Genomic DNA, 18,270 nt, shown 5'->3' on the forward strand with positions numbered 1-18,270 from the left:
AATCACCCTGTTACAAAAAAAGGAAAATCTAAAATAGTGTTTTTGTACTCAAGGGCTGCCTCAAAGCCACTGGGTCTGGTCTTGGAAGCAATTGTATTTGAACTCAAACTGAGACATAGAGGCCTCGGGATTTATTCTCTAGACTAAAACTGCAGGGGTCACATTGTTCACCTTAAAAGAAATATACGTGTGTAGGTCGTCCTCCAAAAAGGGAATGAGGGTAGCTGCTTTGATTGGCTCGCACTCTGCCGCGTTCACGCCAATTCCCATGCTTTGTGCTAGACTTGCACAAAAACAGAGCCTTTGGTCTTAACGTGTTGTCTGTTCCTCAAAATCTATCTATTGTGACTCAACTTTCAGTGTAGGTCTTGAATTGGTTTCTATTTTTGCAAGTCTGAGATCCCTCATTCTTATCTTTCTATTCCAGCAAGTTTTGGTCTTGACTTGGTTTCAATCATTCTGTCCTGACCTTGACTTGGTCTTTAATCTTGCAAGCCTAAGGCTTGACTTAGTCTCAAATCCCTCAGTCCTGGTCTTGCCTCAATCTTTATTCCAGCACGTTTTGGTCTTGACTCTGTCACAGTTCACAGTTCTTGGTCTCTCTTCTTGCAAGTCTTGGTCTTGACTTATTGTCAATCCCTCAGTTCTTGTCTTGACTCTTTCTCTCCTGTAGCAAGGTTTGGTCTTGACTTGGTTTCTATCTATGAGTCCTAATCTTGACTTGGTCTATATTCTTGCTAGACTTGGTTTCAAATCCTTCAGTCCTGCTCTTCCCTCCGTGTCTAATCCAGCTCATTTTGTTCTTGATTTTTTTTTTCCCTCAATGCCTCACCGTCTTTGACTTCAGTTGATTTCAGCTACTTCAGGTCTTGGTCTGGTATTGTGGTCTTCACTGTTTATTGCGAGACTGGAAATCCTGAATAAACTTGGGGGTAAAAAATCAAAAACTGAGACTAATCTTGAGGCATTTCTCCTAAGAAAGGCTGCTATTAAAATCTAAATATGTGTGAATGCTTCAGAGGTTAAAACCAAGCCCATCCTTCCCATCCATGAGGCAACAACAAGCCCAGATGCACCTGATGACACGTCAGTCAGACACACAATAAGCAGATAAACATTAGCGTGACAGCCTTCGTCTTTGAACACTCACTTAGTATTTCTCACCCCCCCAACATGAAGGTGGCGACTCACAATCAAAGTCCTCATCAAATTACGAGGTTGTGTTGGGGGTCACGCACTCGGTGGGCTTCCACATCCTTTTGATTCCGAAGCATCACCTTTTCAAAGCTGTTTTCCAGCCGATTTTTAATTGACTCTGGGCCTTTGTGCCGTTAATGAGGCTTGTAAACCGCCATCCATCAAGCCATTGAGGAGGAATACAGCGGGGCACCGAGGTGTTCTTTTTAGGGTTTGTCAAATAATCGCACGTTTTGTGAAAGCCAGGCCAACGCTTCTTTGCCAGCTTGTTGGGTCTCGTAACAATTTTATGCCGGGTCGCAAACAAAGAGGCAACCCCTCATTTGCTAATCTTCCCCCACAATGGTGGGAGGATTACTTTGGTTTTGTTTTTTGCACTTAAGTACATTTTAGAATAGAGGTTTTGGGTTTTTTTTTTTACTTCTAATTAAGAGTTTGAAGCAGTCTGTTTTCATACTTGCAGCTGTACTTTTTTTCTCCCACCCAGGCTTGTTTATGTATATCATTGTAGTATTGTTTCAGGATTGTCTGAGAACCAGACACGAGACATTTGCTCGTCCAAGAGTGGTGACATTTACACGATCTGTCATATACGTAGGCGCCAAAAATGATCTGAGGGACAATTGTTGCGCCATAAAACAAACAATCCCAGTGAGTGAGAATCATTTAGCGTGGTCTTCAAACTTGATGTTTGAAGTGAACATTTTCAATTTTGGAAAACGTTCAATTGTGTCTCAGAATGGCAACTGAAGATTGTACAATTATGAAATTATACAGCAGTAATTCACGTACTGGTGGGGGGGGGGTTCTATTCATGACTGGGCTTGGACAATATACACTGCAATAATGGGGGGTTACTGTAATTACGTTAGGGAACATTTTGTTAGTCTAAGTCTTAAAAAAAAATAAAAATCACAACCTTGCAAGAATTTTGTGTCTGGCTCTAGACTTAGCTTGGAGCATTCAGAAGCTCCAAAATTGCATTGCTTTGCTCAATAGGGAATGTGTCTATAGTTGTTGTTTTTTTTTTCTGGTATTTTATAAATGATTATGAGTGGCATAGATCTATTTTCCCCGTTACCTCTCATTTTGTTTGCACCTCCTTGGCATGGTTGCCTTCTAGAAGTCACACTAATTAAAGAAATAGAACAAGCAATTTGTCTCGGGTTTTTTTTTTTTTTTTTTTTAGAATCACTGCATGACAAAAGTTGGTCCCTGAATAATCAAAATTGATGTATGTTGATCTAATGTTTGCTCTCACAAAGCTTTAGTAGATGAGACACTTTAGATTTTCTTTAAATGCCAAAATGGAACCCAACATCAACAAATGCTCCACTCAACATATGCGCTAAGGGTTTATTTGTACCGACTTAATGTTGGTGAGCGTCTTAATCATCTGCTTGAAGCCTTCAAACAAAAAAATGAAGCAAAATATGTACAAAAACGGCTCCAGGCCACATTAGATCAGAGCCATTTGTTTATATTCAAAGCAGCTGCTCAAGTTAATGTATATGTTGTGTTTGGGATGAGTTGTACAAGAGCGAGGCTTTTAATTTTCACCTTTCACTCCCCCCTCAGCAAGCCCCCCACACCCTTCAAGGGCGAAACCTAAATGGTTCTTAATGACTCCATGCAAACAATGTGTGACGAGGGACAAATTACTGAAACACAGCCCCCCCCCCCCCTTCAGGTAATACTTGAAAGGTCGCTGAGGTAGCTGGTGAGCAGCGCCCCCCCTCTGGCTCCTCTCTCTGGCACCCTCAAGGTGTCGTGACCCCGCCGCCATTGCTCAGTAGCCCACAGAAGCGCATGGTCAATGGTGTGAAAAGGGAAGTCAGGGCGGGAGTTAGATGTTCGGGGGGGACTGGGTTAATGGGGTGAGGTTGATTCCGGTGAGATCAGAGGAAGGAGGCCGTCCCGTGTGGGTCTTCACACGTCAGGGTGGCTTTTCCCTAAAGTTTTCTGGGTGGCTTGTCCGAGTTGTCTCACCTTGGGAGTTGAATGGTACCCCCCCTCCCTCTTCCGAACCCCCCGCCACTCCCTTCCCTCGCCGCCCCTCCCTTCCTTTCAGTCAATATGTCCGTGTCAGAGATGAAAGTGCAAAGTGGGAGGGACGCGGAGGGGGTCCTGACACTAATGTACTACATTGGGCTTCACTTACTGATCTGCCAAGTTCTTTTGTCAGGCCTTAAATGCCTCTTCAGGGCCCTTTGAACCTACCGAGCGCTTCAAGCCGCCCGTACACCCGCCCGCTTTCGAACACCTCCTCCCCGAGGTTCAATGAGACGTCCCCACCGCCATTCCCACAGTCCCTGTCGCCGTGGACAGACACGCACTGCTGCACGAGCGAGGTTCAAATTCAAATGCTTGAAAGGCCAAACATAACAGATCTGACGCGCCCCCCTTTTTTGGTGGCACCTGGGCCAAATCAACTTTACTTATAAAGCACTTTAAAAACAACCACATCTGCTTACAAAGAGCTGTTTATAAAGTAAAAATCTAAAAGTAAGTAAAAACAAGAAATGAATACCATAACAATAGTAATTGAATTCGTGGAGGTTGAAAAAACCAACCAACCTTTATGGGAAAAGTGAGTCGTAGAATTACAGATGTAAGTTTTCAAATGAAGGTAGTACGAGGACAAATAATTACTCAAGTGAAAAAAAAAGGACTTAGTCCTTTTCAATAGCATCCCAGGTCAACCAAAACAATTAGCCAACTTTATTTTTCTCCTTTCTCCTCTTTCTATTCGTCAGCCTACTCTCTCCATTCTCACGTGTCCTCCTGGTATGCTCCATTGGCAACCACCTGGACTGGAGAGCATTTTATTGTACAGTTTGCATCAAAGTGTGTTGTACATGGTAATACCTCAAACCAATGACTGACTGGCTGACATGGGAAAAATCACAAATTTCTCTTCAGGTGGAAAACGATCCATTCCAGGACACTGGTCCACTTACAATTTGTTCATATTTAGCAAGCATTTTCTCACATTGGATAAAATGCAAATGATAATTATTCTACTGTTATCATTTCTGAGCAATAGTATTTGCTCATCTTTAGAAAGCTACTGTGATGTCCTTTTCAGTCAACAGCAGGTGGCAAAATGGCCACCCACTGAAATGGTTAAAAAAAAAGTGAACTTTACTGCTCAATTCATATTCTACAAACACAACATTAATCAGAATGCCATGTTTAAACTAGTAAGGCTGCATAAACTGGAAAGAAAGTTCTTGGGTTGACTTCCTCTTTAAGAAATGGCACTGCAAAAACTGGACTAAAAAAATACAAGAGAAAAATGAATGAATACATAACGTAAGCAACATTATTTGCCAATAGATCAGGGAAATGTGCTCATTATTATCCAATCACATTTAGTCGGTATGGCCATTATCTTGGGTATTTTCTAATAACTTGTCTCACATTTGTTTGATTGTAAAAACATATCAAGAAACAAAACAAATGAAGGTATTTTCTTATACATTTGACCTTGATTAAGAGTCCCCTAACCGTCCCAAAAATTGATGCTCTGATCACCTTAACTTAGACTTAATTGTCTTAGATTGTCAAATTTGCATGTGACAAATGAGTGGTTGTTGGCATAACAGCAACTATTAGCCACATTCGAGTCCACATCTCCCTTGCAAGCATCATCAAATTGCATTAATTGTGATGAAAAGAAGTTAAAAATATTTGTGAGTTTACGCAGTTGCAATGGAGTGTCTTTCTTGGAATACTCATTAGAATGGGAGGTGATGTATATGTAATCATTTAGGATGATTTTGAATAGGAGTGGGGCAGGAATGCTGAGGATCCAGTTTTAATGGCACAATAAAGGCCAGCCACAAAGCTTTCTCTCTCTCTCTCTCTCGCTCTCTCTCGCTCTCTCTCTCTCTCTCTCTCTCTCTCTCTCTCTCTCTCTCTCTCTCTCTCTCTCTCTCTCTCTCTCTCTCTCTCTCTCTCTCTCTCTCTCTCTCTCTTTCTCTCTTCACGGCAGCATGGGGATGTGCTTGCGGCTCACTTCTTGCGCTGCCAGCTCCGAAGCGCTTGTAAACACATTCACACCTCTCTTTCATTTAAATGTCGGATAAGTTATAGCACGTTATTGAATTAAAGAGGTTAGAAGGGGAGGCGGGCTGCATTTCAATGCTGTCTGGCGAAGGTGCACGCCAATCCACAAAGCGGCGAGCTTCTCCAAAGCACAAATAACAAGCTGACCAGGGGACAGTTCGTTTCTGTCAGGCGGGGGAGTAACGCAACCGCGACACGGGGTAGAAACGCTCTTAAGAAAAATAACATTAGCGGTCGTCTAATGAGGTAGTCTTATTAAAATAAAAGTAACATTTGCAAGAAAAAACATTTGTGTGGAAATCAAAGTAACATTTGCAAGAAAAAGACGTTTCTTGGTGTGGAGGGAGAAGTACACGTCATACACAAATTAGAAATATAAAATGTCAAATGTGTTTCTTTAAAATATACGTATTAGAAATATCGATCTTAGAAATGAACAAACACATTTGTATTTACGATATCAAACATTTGGAACATTTCCTTTTAAAATTGGAAAAACATGCAAAAATGAACAAATTAACGTTTAAAATGAAATATTTATATGACAAAATACAAAACTGAAAAATCAAATTACAAACTAAAATGACCATAAAATTCAACTTCCCAAAATATATAAAAATTACAAAAGTTCACAAAGTTTATTTTCAAAAGATTGCAAAACATTTTTAAGATCGCTACAAACTATATTTCTTTCTATAATATATTTTAAAATTAACATTGAATGTATATTGAAGTCAGAATAGTGCCTGTTGTGAAATAAAAACTGCAACAAAATCAACAGATGCCATGTTCCAAATACATAACAGTCTCTTTAGTTTTTTTTTTTTTTAATGTTAAAAAAAAAAATCGCACCGATATTCGCTTTGGCATTTAAATGACTCCCTGCACTGACAGTGGGGGGAAAAAAATAAAAACGTGAACCATCACCGAGAAGGGAGGTGATGGAGGGTTTCGGTGGGGGTAGTGGGGGGTTTGTTGTGCGCGATGGGAAGCCCGTGCGTGCTGATGGTCCGTGGGATTACCCTATCAGGTGCAAACCGCTGACATGTTTCCACCCACCAGCGAGCAAAAAGCCTCACAGTGGCCCAACGGGCAGCCGCAGACGCGCAGCTCAGCCCTCTGACAGACGCCTTTGGATTTCCTCTTCATTATTACATTATTTAGAATTCACGGACAGGTGGAAGGGACGCTTTTTCAATAGACGACACTTGCACAATAATAAAAAAAAAAAGGAAGGAAAGAAAGACGATGGCCCGTGCAAGGTGTAGAACTTCCCCTCGTCAGGTACACTTTGGGAATTTGTGATCTATTTTTTTCCATCATCTTGGAGAGGATAACAATCGGAGAGTGGGATTTTGTTTCTTTTGGTAAATAATCTGGATACATCGTCGACAAGGAAGCGCCTCATGTTGCCTCGGGTGAGCGTTTCACCGCCGGACTCCACCGCCGCAAGAAGCGTCTGCTCGCCGGAGCCTTGTGCGTAAAAGGCGCACGGACAGCCGCATCGGAGTTCCAGGAAGGCGGCGGCGGTGGTGGCGGTTCGCCCCTCCACCCACCCCCGCCTTCTTTCCTCTGTCTGTCGAGCGGAAGCAGGTGTCAAGATGTCGCCGCTGCCTTCCAGGTTCTTTTACCTGTAAGTGCCCCCACCAGCACCACACCTCCACCTCAAAAACGATCCGCATTCTTTCCAATAGAAGTCGCTGAAAACGCTCTTTTATCTCGCAGAATCGAACTCACTTGTCTATGTGTGTGTTTCCTCTCAGGTGTTTACATTTCCTGGTCCTCTACTTCCAGATAAAGGTACGTGCACCTTTCTTTTGCTTTTGTAGTGATGCACCAATCACACCCCTCCAAAAAAATGCTTCGCGTTACAAGCACCGCCATCAGAACCAACACTAAAATATAGTATTAAAAAGGGGGAGGGGCAGTAGACAAGGAACATGTTAAATGAATTCGTTTAATATTTTGCAAATGAAAGTTTGACATATTTAACAGTTCTGAAAGTTTATCATCACCACGCTACACTTAACAAATTGGAATAAAAAAAAAGCCTGTTTCCTCCACTTCGAACAATAACACTGGCAAAAAAAATAAAAAAGCTGTCATCGTTTATTGCAAAATATTTTGCTGACCCCACTTTGAGAAGCACTGTATGTGTGTGCTTTTAAATGTTCAATAAAGCGGGATCTCCCTAACTGAAAGTGCCAAATTGAGTCCAAACTTACCAATATCCTTATCATGCATGGCCATAATAGTATCACAATACAGGAAACGCACCCAAAAAAAAGTCAGCATATGATACATCCCAAAATCTAGCAATATTTTACGTAGGATACCAACAGTATCATGATACATGAACTGCATGATAATCAATATGAATGGAAGAAAAGCATCAACTATCTGTCATGATTTCTATGGGAAAATAATCAGTATGCCCAGTTACGAAAGAGAAAATATCCACATGATCCAGTGTCAACAATGTATCTCAAGAAATTCACAATATTTCTTTAGTTTTTCTTTCTCAAACAAATTCAGTGTCAATTGGAATATATTAGCAGTTGATATGAATTTCAAAATGATTGTTTTTAGATTAATAGTGACCAAAGCAAACTAAAAGATTTAAAAGAATTTAAAAGAAAAAGAAAAAAGATCCATTTGGAAAAGATTTTTCATAATATGTACAATGCATATAAAATATTTGAAAAATTTTAAAGATAAAAAACAACAACTGTTTTCTTTTGATTAATTTGATATTTAGTTCTTTTTAAAAATGTATTTTGATTGTATGACTTAAAGGCAGCGGATCACATTGGTCTATTTCAAAGTTCAAATATTTAAAGTGAAAAATATATTTTTTAATTGTAATATTTTGTTGTATTCTGTTCTTTATATGTGCACAAACATATTTTTGAATAATAAAAACAAAAGACCCTACTGTTTTAGTTTCGTCTTATAAATGCAGGTGTGTGTATAAAATTATTGAAAAAATATTTGGATTTTATGGCAGAACATGCAGCGGGTCATTCCACTGAAAATGAAAAATATTTTAAAAATGTAAAAAGTCATGTTGTTTTTTTAAAGTGTTCCAATTATATCTAAAACAAAAACAAGATTTTTTTGCATTTCTTCTTTGAAACATATTTTTATTTCAAAATGAATATTGAATTTATGACCAAACATGCAGTAGGCCACGCTGACCCATGAGCATTTTTGGCATAGCAAAGCACAAGAACCCTATAGCAGAACCATTTTAAAGCAAAAAAAAACCAAATGCAGCTTCACCTTTGACCCCTCTGTTGTACATACCTCTGCATGATAACAGTAATATTGATGTCGAGTACGTTTGGGCGAGCATGGCACCCACTAGGATGATCACAGAGTCAATTATGAGCGGGCATAAAATGAGCACTAGTTGATGTCGAACATGCTTGCAAATCTCGTTTAAAGTGTGTGGCAATTAAGCACAAGTGTGTCATAGCTTGTATGTGCACCTCAATTAGCAGCGTGCCTTGTGTTTTTACAGATACTCCAAACTGGGAGGGGGGGGGGCTTAACAGCTCCTCTTTGAACAGATGCTTTGCTATTTTTTCAAGGGAGGTTGCTTGTTTTTTTTCTCTTTTTTACCCTGTTTTACGAGCGGCGTCTCACTTTGAACCGTAAGCACAAGCAGGCGTCTGCGCACCTAATGACTCGCTCGGTCAGCGTCGGGAGAATGCTGGTGTACTACAACGCTTTTATTTGACCCCCCCCCCCCACACACACACAGCCCGCACCCTGGTGGGCTTCTCCCGCACCGAGTTATGACCTGTGACGTTGAAACAAACAAGCCAGAACGTGTTATGTTTTAATATAAACCTGCATTTACTGTAACGTGCATCATCATGCGGGGCGGCATGGTGCAATAGAGGTTTGTACCTCGCATAGGTTCTGGGTTTGAGTGTCATTCTGGACGGATCATTTTGCTGTCACTTGAAGATGGCGGATGTTCTCCCAGCCTAGTTTCCGAATCAAAGAAACTCAAATGTGACGGCGGTACAATGTGGATGAGCTCAATTGTGACGTCACAATGCGGCAACAACCCGAACGTTCCGCTCTCAAACGTATTTTCAGAGAAAAGGCCGGACAACACAAAATCAGTTGAGGTCAAACTTATTACAAATATCATCCCCCCCCAAATATCAGTTTGGGGTTTTTACGTTTGATTATTTTTCCATTTCAAAAAAAGCCGAGGACATTTTTCAAAATTTGGGAAAACGTGTGTTGTATGTTCCAGCGCTGTTCAAAACATACATCTTGTGATTATCAATCTGAAGGCGGTCATGGTGAGTAACGTTACCCTCAGCGGCCACGAACCGATACAGCGTCATCAGCAGCAGGTCACAATGGAGGGACTGGAAGAGTCACAGAAAGGCCTAAACATGATTTCCCTACAGGTTCTAATTTTGCCATTCAACATTGGTGATGAGTAAGGCGTCCCGTTTGATGCGCCCGTCTTTGCCCATCGTCGTGCTCGTGACCCCGCCGCTGTCAAAGCGCTAACGTGGAGATGGATGCGACCAATCACCTCCAGCTTTTGAAGTCGGCAGAGTATCGTCTTTCAAGTGGTCTTTGAAGACCGAGAAGGGGGGGGGGGGCAGTCGCGGAGACGGCGGCCTGATAAAAAGCGCCGCCGCTCAGCCGCGTTGGCCGCTTTTGCCTTTCCCGTGACAAGAAGTGCAACTTTGCACCAAAACACACCTTTGTGTTTGTTTGGAGATGGCCAGATGGGAGATAAGTCCCTCAGCGGGCTTCTTTTTTTTTTCCTCCAACTTTTAAGCTTCACTTTAAGAGGGTTGATGAGAGACGATACTGATCTTTGTCTTTGCTGAGGAGACTCTTGGATATGTTTAATGTGCAAAATGGGGGCCGAGAGCTGTGGCATGGGGCTCCACAAAATAAATGATGCTTTAAATTATTTATTATGAATTGGAACTTTTGTTTCAATAGGCGAGCTTTTAATTCTTGGGGTACGCATAGTAGTGATGTGTGATTGGTGTGGAAAATCAAAAATGTAAAAAATGTAGTGATTATGCGTGATCTCAGTGTGAAATAGGCTCGTATGAGGCTAAGCTTTTAGTACCAACGCAAACCAGTAGCCCCTTTCGCCCCGTCATTTGGAAATGTTCCACCTTTCCACTGTTCTGTATAAACTGCACCAAGTTTCCCCCGCACCTGGTGAGCTGCTAATCTGCGGCGGATCCTGTCGAACTTCCGCTTTTTATGTCCTTGATCCACGCTTCAGGGATCAACTTGTCAACTTTTGACGTGAAAGCGGGGGAAAAAATGTGTCATGGTATCGTTTTGTTAAACCTGTTGACTCATCATGACATGTTTGCTTTTGAGATATCGAGTGCCCCCACCCTAAAAAATGGGGACAGGCTCTGAATCTTGACATTTGGAAACCACACCAATCCCTAATGCAACCTTTCACCTTTGAGAATATGACGGCGTCTATCGCCACTGACACACAAGCCAGAAAAATGAGATGATGCCATGACAGTGTGTGCTTTGACGCAGAGACATGGCATCCTGCAATCACATCATACGTACCACCGTCTGTTTTGTTGTACAGAATAGTCCATCAGTGACGAGTGCTTTCAACACAAAGTGTAAAAAAAGCTGCTGGGTTAGTTTTAGCCTCTTTCACACACAGACTCCCCCAAAATTGAAAGTGCAATCAGATAAATAGGTGATGCCAGATTTTGGCACAATGCAAAAAATAATTTCCGGACGGTGACCTTTTGACACAACTGGGTGTCAGACTCGGAAAATTTCTCAGGAACACATTACCAATTGAAAGAATTTACATATTTCACTCCATGTTGTTGATTCATTTGTACGGATAAAAACTATCTGTATTAGTCTTTTAGTCAATCTAAAACAACAACTTGTTTTAGCACCTTGTGAGTCTTACATCAAATTTTCTGACTTTTAAGGAGTCGTCGTAGCACGGCTGCCATCTTTCCCATGGCTTGCGCTGGATGTCATTAATCGTCCCGGGTTAGAACAACAAGAGAGCTCGGGGTATGTAATGCGTATGTAATTAGCCACCTGAGAACCGCCACGTAAGGAGCCATTACCGTGCAATTACCGCCGGCGTACAGCTGTGGAAACAAGGTCCCGCTGCAGATTCCAGGGCTTCCGAAAGTATACGTTTGCCCACTCGCTCGCGCTTGTGACGGAGCCGCCCCTGCGAAATAAGTCGGCAATTTCCCATTTTTTACACCGGGTCTAAGGTGACTCGTAAACATCAGACAGGTGACGCCTTCAGTGGCGGCCTTGTGGATTTCTTCCATACTGCGTTTTCCGTGCGGGATGCCTCAAATACTTTAGTTACTGTAGTTCGTATGTGTATATTTCACGTTCCTTACTTTCTGCGCTGTTGACAGCTATTGTATATAACTGTCGGCAAAGACAGTAAGTAATAGTTTGAGTGCTTTTGCCATCGTTGCTAATTTATGGAGCATACACGACCCTACGGGCGGATCTTTTTTGGATGATAGTGCGACTTCAGGTGTATAATTGCTAGTGGTGGAAATGCAGGTAAATCAACATGGCCCTCAGGCGCAGCACTTGTTGCTTCAGGTCGTTTTTTTTTCTTTCAAACTTCATCAACACGTACAGCAGCTTGTAAAAGCCGAAAGTACTAAAGTCCCACACGTGGCTCGTTTTTCCTGGCTTGTTTAAAAAAACATTCGCTCTAGGTCTGGGCCATTAATCAAGTTTCATGATTATTTTGAGTAAATTTCTGAGGGTATTTTTTACATATTGCTTTGGGGGAAAAAAAGGATTATTTTGAGATTTGTGTGTGTTTTTTTAACGATGATTATTGTTTTGGCTGAGGTGCACTACTTGCATAATAACGTGGCTGGGATCAGAATTGAGATCCATCTAGGTAATTAAGCAGCAAAAAACCTAAATCACCACTAACAAACATAAAACATTATATTCATTGTGATGCTGTTTAAAAAACCAAGACCCGCCAGTAAGGGATTTTGGAAGCTGATGCAAGTTAATGTTAAGAATAAAAACATCCTTCCTTGTTCTTGCTCCAGGAGTCACAGCAGAGCTCTCCTGACTTCCGTATCTACATTGAGAACCACACGAGGAACCCGGACGACCTCAGCCGCAAGCAGGTCCGCATCTACCAGCTGTACAGCAGGACCACGGGAAAGCACGTGCAGATCCTCGGGAAGAAGGTCAACGCCAACGGAGATGATGGGGGCAAGTATGGTATGGGAGAATTCCTGTGCATTTCACCCACACGTCAAACTGTACAGGACAGTATATTTGTATATTGCAGCTAGCTATTATAAGTTGATATATTTCAGAAACTAGCGTGAGAATCCTAATAGCAAGCCAAGAACGGAGTAAACTAATCTTCTAAAATAGATTATCACCACCCACGGCACAGGAATGGAATGGTATGACTTAGCCAGGTCGGAATGAGGTGGAACGTCAGCTAGCAAATATGCTATCACGCATGCTAAAATGGTTAGCAGCTCACAACAGCTGACTCTGGGAAACAGCAGCATTGAAAAAAATGTTTCCTCGCTGCTTGTTGGAGCTTGAGTGGAAGCAGATCCTGTTTTTTTTTTTTTTTTTTCTCCTTGCGAGGAAGCCTTGCCAGTTGTGCGTCGCCCCCTCTTCCTCTCCCGTCTGCCCGTTCAGCTGCGGTACCTGGCACCTGCCAACTCCCAGTACTTACGCCGCCCTTCAGTCGCCAAGAAGACATGTGCTGCGCTGCTCTTATCACAAATTACTATATTTGTTATTTTTAGGAAGCCATGCTCCTCCACGCTACTTTGTCACCCGGATGGCAGTGCGAGGCTTTTAAACAGATAATATCGACAATCTGGAACATTATCCTCCATTTTTGACAGTTGGGGTCAAAAGATGTCGGTGGCCTGATGTCATATTGCTCGTACTGTTATGCTACGTTCATATTTTTCAATGATTTACTTGTAAGATGGGCGTCTCAATGGAATCATATTTGAGGAAAAGGTCATTTGGTATCATTATCTTCAATGTTGAACGTCGTAATTGTTTTCTCTATTTGTTCCTCTTGTTTTGGGTGTTTGCATTGCCATAAACGGTAAAGTGGTCGCTTTACAAATATGGTTGATAAAAACTGATCATGATACACAAATGCCTACGTTATATTGACACCAGTCTCCACGTTGCTGCAGCAGCCAATTTTCTTGCTGACCAAAGTCGCCTGGATAATCATTTTGCTCCTTGCCAAGAAGTAAATATAGGAGACTCTCGTTCTCTTCTTCCCTTGTTGTTGCTGTTTGTTAGCATGTCTTAGTCTATTTGGTGGGAGTGCCATTTTTTGCCGCCCTCAGTCTCCATTGAATAAAATACGTGTCCTGACTGACTGATAATACGGCAGACTTTCTTTTCTATTGTCGTTGGTGTTGTCTCATTATCAGTTTGGTTGAAGTGCTCCATTGTTTTGTTTTTTTACTGCCCTGAGTTCTCTTTAGGATCAAAATTGTCTTCTTATGTAATTATACCAACTATGGGTTTATTATACTGGGTGATTTTCCTCAAAATGATTGCAGGTCCCGATCGTGCGATTATCTGGAAAGATGTGTTGTTGTTGCCCTTAGTCTCATTCTGGATAAAGGTTATCGCTATGGTGTGATTTAAATATGTCACAGCCTTGTCCTCCATTATTGCTATGTGTAGAGCATATGTTCTCCGCTGCAGTTTTTCATTTTCTTGCTGCCCTTAGTCTCCTATCAGATAAAATGTGTCTGATCTTTACCTAGAAGTAAATCCATGTGTAAATCCATTCTCCGTCGTTGCTAGCTTGTCTCATTCTCCCCTTGCCTCCCTTTTCTTCTCACCTTAGTCTCCCTTCAGATTGACTTGATCTCTTTACTAAGATGTAAATACGGGAGACCCCTGACCTCCTCCGTTGCCGCTGGCTCATTTTCAACTTGGTTGAGGTGCTCTCTTTTCTTGCGGCCCTTAGTCTCCTGTCTGAACTAATTTTGCCTTTACTAAGAAGCAACTAGAGGAGACAGACAGCATCTCAGAATTGCATTTTTCCTTTTTTGTTACACGGCGTCAATAAAGGCACCGCATGCCCTCCTTTTGTCAACCTAATACCACTTGCTATGACAACATTGATTTGCTGCTAGTTTACGCTTAATTAGCGCGGCTCAGCGGACAGCGACTCAAGAGGATCCCGTTAAGTTTGGCCAAAGCTTCACTTAATGTCTCCTTTGTTTCTGAACACACACAGGCAGAGAACAGGGGACATTTGGAATAAAAAGATAAAAAAAGTGAGGCCTTCGGGTATTTTGGGTGTTAGTATTTTTGGTTCCAGGTTGTAATTTTTCCAACGAGACCCCAGTCCTGTTCTTTAAAGGGCTGTAAATTGTTCATTCATCAATCATTTGTATTTGTTATTATGCAAGAATATTTGCGGACCCTGAAGTTTGGGCTTGCGTACCCCATTTGGAGAAGCACTAAAGAATCCAGACATGCCGCCCCAAACCCAGCAATCTAAACTTCCAGTGGCTTAAGGCTCATTTCATCTTCCTATTTGTCCCCGTGTAGTTTAAGGCTAGCAGGAGGTTGAAGGCAAGGGGAGCCCATCCCCGTCCCTGGGGCCTATTCTGTCCTGAATGGCTGCCCTGTGTGTTAAACAAATGGATCATCTTAACTTTTTGATTGAGTGAGCACAGACTAAAGGCAGACTTGAAACCTAATCCGGCGGAGGTGGGGGGGCACATAACCACTGCACAAATGTTTGGCAGCCCTGCTTGAAGGGCCCCCGCCACAGACAAAGGGCCACCTCGCGGGGGTTAACGTCAGAGAGGGGGAACAGGGAAAGAGAGAGAGTGTGTGTGTGTGTGTGAGGGGGGGGGGGGGCACACAAAATGAAAGAGCCACCGACTGGGATGCGTCCTGGGAGTGGACTACTGCTGTGTCATCTCAGAGCCGCTATTGGTTTTTAGCATGCATCTTAACCTGAAACGATGATTTGCTAGACAACAAAACACTTTCAATCACAGTGTTAATTGCGTCCATGTTTGGTTAGCATGACTTGTTCTCCACTTGGCGTCATCTTCTTGCTGTCCGTAGTTTCATTTCTGATCACGATTGTTTCCCTTCAGCGAATACGGCAGATCCTTGAGTGTTTCATTTGCCATTTGGCTGAAGCGCTCCAGTTTCTTTCTGCCTTTAATCCCCAAAAAATACAATTAAATTGTGCGATAATATCATTGTAAAGGCAAAATTTGCATATCAGCGTCATATTTAATAATAGAAATAATAATAATAAATGTTCTTTATAATGCACTTTACATTTCCAACAAACCTCAAAGTGCTAGTATTTATGTAAAAGGATGAATTTGCTTTCATTTGACAGCCCTAATGTGTTTTGTTTCTTCTCTTGTGTTTTTTCAGCTCTTCTGGTGGTGGAGACAGAAACCTTCGGCAGCCACATCCGAATCAAAGGAAACGAAAGCCAACACTACATCTGCATGAACGAGAAGGGCAAAATTGTCGGAAGGGTGAGTGTGAATTGTGTCAAATCAAAACGGATATTTCCGAGAGGGAGCTCGTAATCCGGCTGGTCCCCCTACTCAAAACAAAACCCCTTTGATTACTCTGGGCCCGTTGCTCCATTACGTAACTGGATCACTCAATTAGCCGCTGCAATGGCCACAATGCACCCGCACAGCTAATGATCACTTAGGAGGAATGCAATTATGTCACCTGCTCAAGACAGGTGGTCTCTGGTTTTGCGTGCCGGGTAAGACAGTAGCGGCCTACCGCGTCTCATTCTCCACTTAGCCGTAGCACTCTTCGGTTATTGCTGCCCTTAGTGTCATTCCTGAGAAGCAAATACAAAGCAAACGCAATGGTTCTTCTACGTTGTTATTTGTTAGCATCAACTTGTTCTGTGTTTTGTTTCTCGCTGCCCTTAGTCTCCTCCAAATATATTTGCTTTCCTTAGAACCAATGTTCTACTTATTTGTAGTCGTTAGTTCGTGTGTCTTCGACGATTGGCAGTAGCACTCAGTTTTTTTTCTCAGCCCTTAGTCTCTCTTAGGATGTCTCTTTAGCATAGAGACGTAAATGTAGGTCTATTTTAACTCTGTAGCAATTCCATTCTTGCAGCAAAAGTTTTCAGGATATGATGAACAAAAACTCATCAGTAACAGCTGGAAAGATTTTTTATTTTTTTTAATTCGTGCTTAATATCTTTTCATTTTTTTTTTGTTTTTGTTTTTGTTTTTTTGGGCAGCCCGATGGCGGGAAGCAGGACTGCGTGTTTGTGGAGGAGTTCCTGGAGAACAACTACACAGCGCTGGTCTCGGCCAAGTACAAAGGCTGGTACCTGGGCTTCAACCGCAAGGGCCGGCCCAAGAAGGGCTCGCGCACCACCCAGCGGCAGCAGGAGGTCCACTTCATGAAGCGGGACCCCAAGGGCCGTGAGGACCCGTTGGAGGAGTTTCGCTTCACCCCCGTCACCACACGCACGCGGCGAGCCCGCCGGCTAAAAGCCAGGAGGAACTGATTGATTGATGGGTTATTTGATGGATTGATTGACAGCACTCAGGAGGGCGGACACTCCATGGACAGTCTGGTATTGAAAGAACATATTTTTATTTTTCTACTTGATGCGTCTTGCCGTCTTATTTATATGTACGGAGGAAACTTTTGAGGACAGCGTCTTTGTTGACCGTCAAGCCAGGAGGTGACGCAACGCCATAAAAATCAGCCAAGTGGGATTTATTGGAATCTTGTTTGTGTTACCCCGCCCTGACAAGGATGCCATACTTTCCACTAAAAGAGGACGCCATGGAGACGGGAGGAAGAAGGCGGAACAGTGCCACCAGAATGACTGTGTTGCTTTGAGTGCAATATTTCACACAGCATTCTTTTTTCTTCTTTTTTTTTTTTTACCCAATTTTACATCTTCCACCTTCATCACAGACGCACTACTGGACTTGCCATAAATAACTCCAGAGGTTTTTTGTTCTTCTTCTTTTTGGTGATGAAGCCCTACCTCCTGGTTTCTGTTCTTTTTGTTTTTTCTATTGGGGCGCTCCTTTAGTGACTTTGCCACCTTCTCTGTCCAATAATGTGTACTCACCTGTCTATTGGCAACTTTACTAACAACATGACACACACATTTATGATCTTTTTTTTTAAATGTAAGCAAAAAATAATTTTATGACTATTATTAAGATATTTATTGCCTCCCCTTTGTAAATAAAATGTGCTAAGTTTTATTTGGCCTCTGTTAATAAAATGAGGACTATATTTTAAATCAGTGACGTCAATGTTTTTATTGGAAGACAGGGGTCCTTGGGATCAACTGGGTGAATCTCCTAGTAGCATTCCGAGGTTGGGATTTGTTCAGAGAGGCTTCTTCATACCAAAATGGCCAACTCCCTTTTCAGTTTCGGACATGGGGCCTTCTTTGTACGTCCTCTTATGATAGACATGTCCATCAAATCTCAGGATAATCGGTGAAATTGGTGTGTTTTTTCCCCAACTTTGCAAGGGCTACAACTGAAAATAAAGTTGTTAAAAAATTGGCAAACCAAAATGGACAACTTCCAGTTCAACGTCAAACACGTGACATTTTTGTCAAGATATGTGCACTAATGTTTCTGTTGGTTGCTGACATGGGTGTCCGGAGCAAAAAATAAAAAATAAAGTACCAGTGGGTTCTGCAAACTAAGTTTTGGTGGAGGGGATTCTAGCAATCTCTATAAAAGGCAAATGTTTACCAATGTTTGCACGATCTGCTCCACATGCCCACAGTCTCCTCATGGATAAAATGTGTAAGTTTTCTTGCTGCCTACAATTAACTCTTGGATATATTTTTTCTTCATGGCTTTGAGGTCTTGATGCTGGGCTTTTACGTTCCACAATCTCCCATTTTCATGTCAACAGGAATTGACAATAAAGGAGACTTTGACTTTGAAA

At 42.1% G+C, this 18,270-nt stretch overlaps 1 protein-coding gene across 1 annotated transcript; it reads left to right on the top strand.

Moving 5' to 3' along the window:
- Positions 1 to 6,356: 6,356 nt before the first annotated feature.
- Positions 6,357 to 18,153, top strand: fgf24 (fibroblast growth factor 24). Its single transcript, XM_088386910.1, has 5 exons — positions 6,357 to 6,901; positions 7,032 to 7,068; positions 12,363 to 12,540; positions 15,733 to 15,839; positions 16,577 to 18,153. The coding sequence occupies exons 1-5, from the start codon at positions 6,870 to 6,872 to the stop codon at positions 16,847 to 16,849; spliced, it is 627 nt and encodes a 208-aa protein (XP_088243036.1). The 5' UTR covers positions 6,357 to 6,869; the 3' UTR covers positions 16,850 to 18,153.
- Positions 18,154 to 18,270: the final 117 nt, after the last annotated feature.

The sequence above is a fragment of the Syngnathus floridae genome, chromosome 1, assembly GCF_059516105.1.
Source record: "Syngnathus floridae isolate MCC-2025c chromosome 1, RoL_Sflo_1.0, whole genome shotgun sequence".
NCBI classification, from domain to species: Eukaryota; Metazoa; Chordata; class Actinopteri; order Syngnathiformes; family Syngnathidae; genus Syngnathus; species Syngnathus floridae.

What these genes read in the sequence shown, in the direction of transcription:
- fgf24 (XM_088386910.1), top strand. Translation starts at nt 6,870, where the DNA reads ATGTCGCCGCTGCCTTCCAGGTTCTTTTACCT. An exon ending in AGATGATGGGGGCAAGTATG is followed by an intron (nt 12,541 to 15,732) that starts GTATGGGAGAAT and finishes GTGTTTTTTCAG; the next exon opens with CTCTTCTGGTGGTGGAGACA. An exon ending in AGGGCAAAATTGTCGGAAGG is followed by an intron (nt 15,840 to 16,576) that starts GTGAGTGTGAAT and finishes TTTTTTGGGCAG; the next exon opens with CCCGATGGCGGGAAGCAGGA.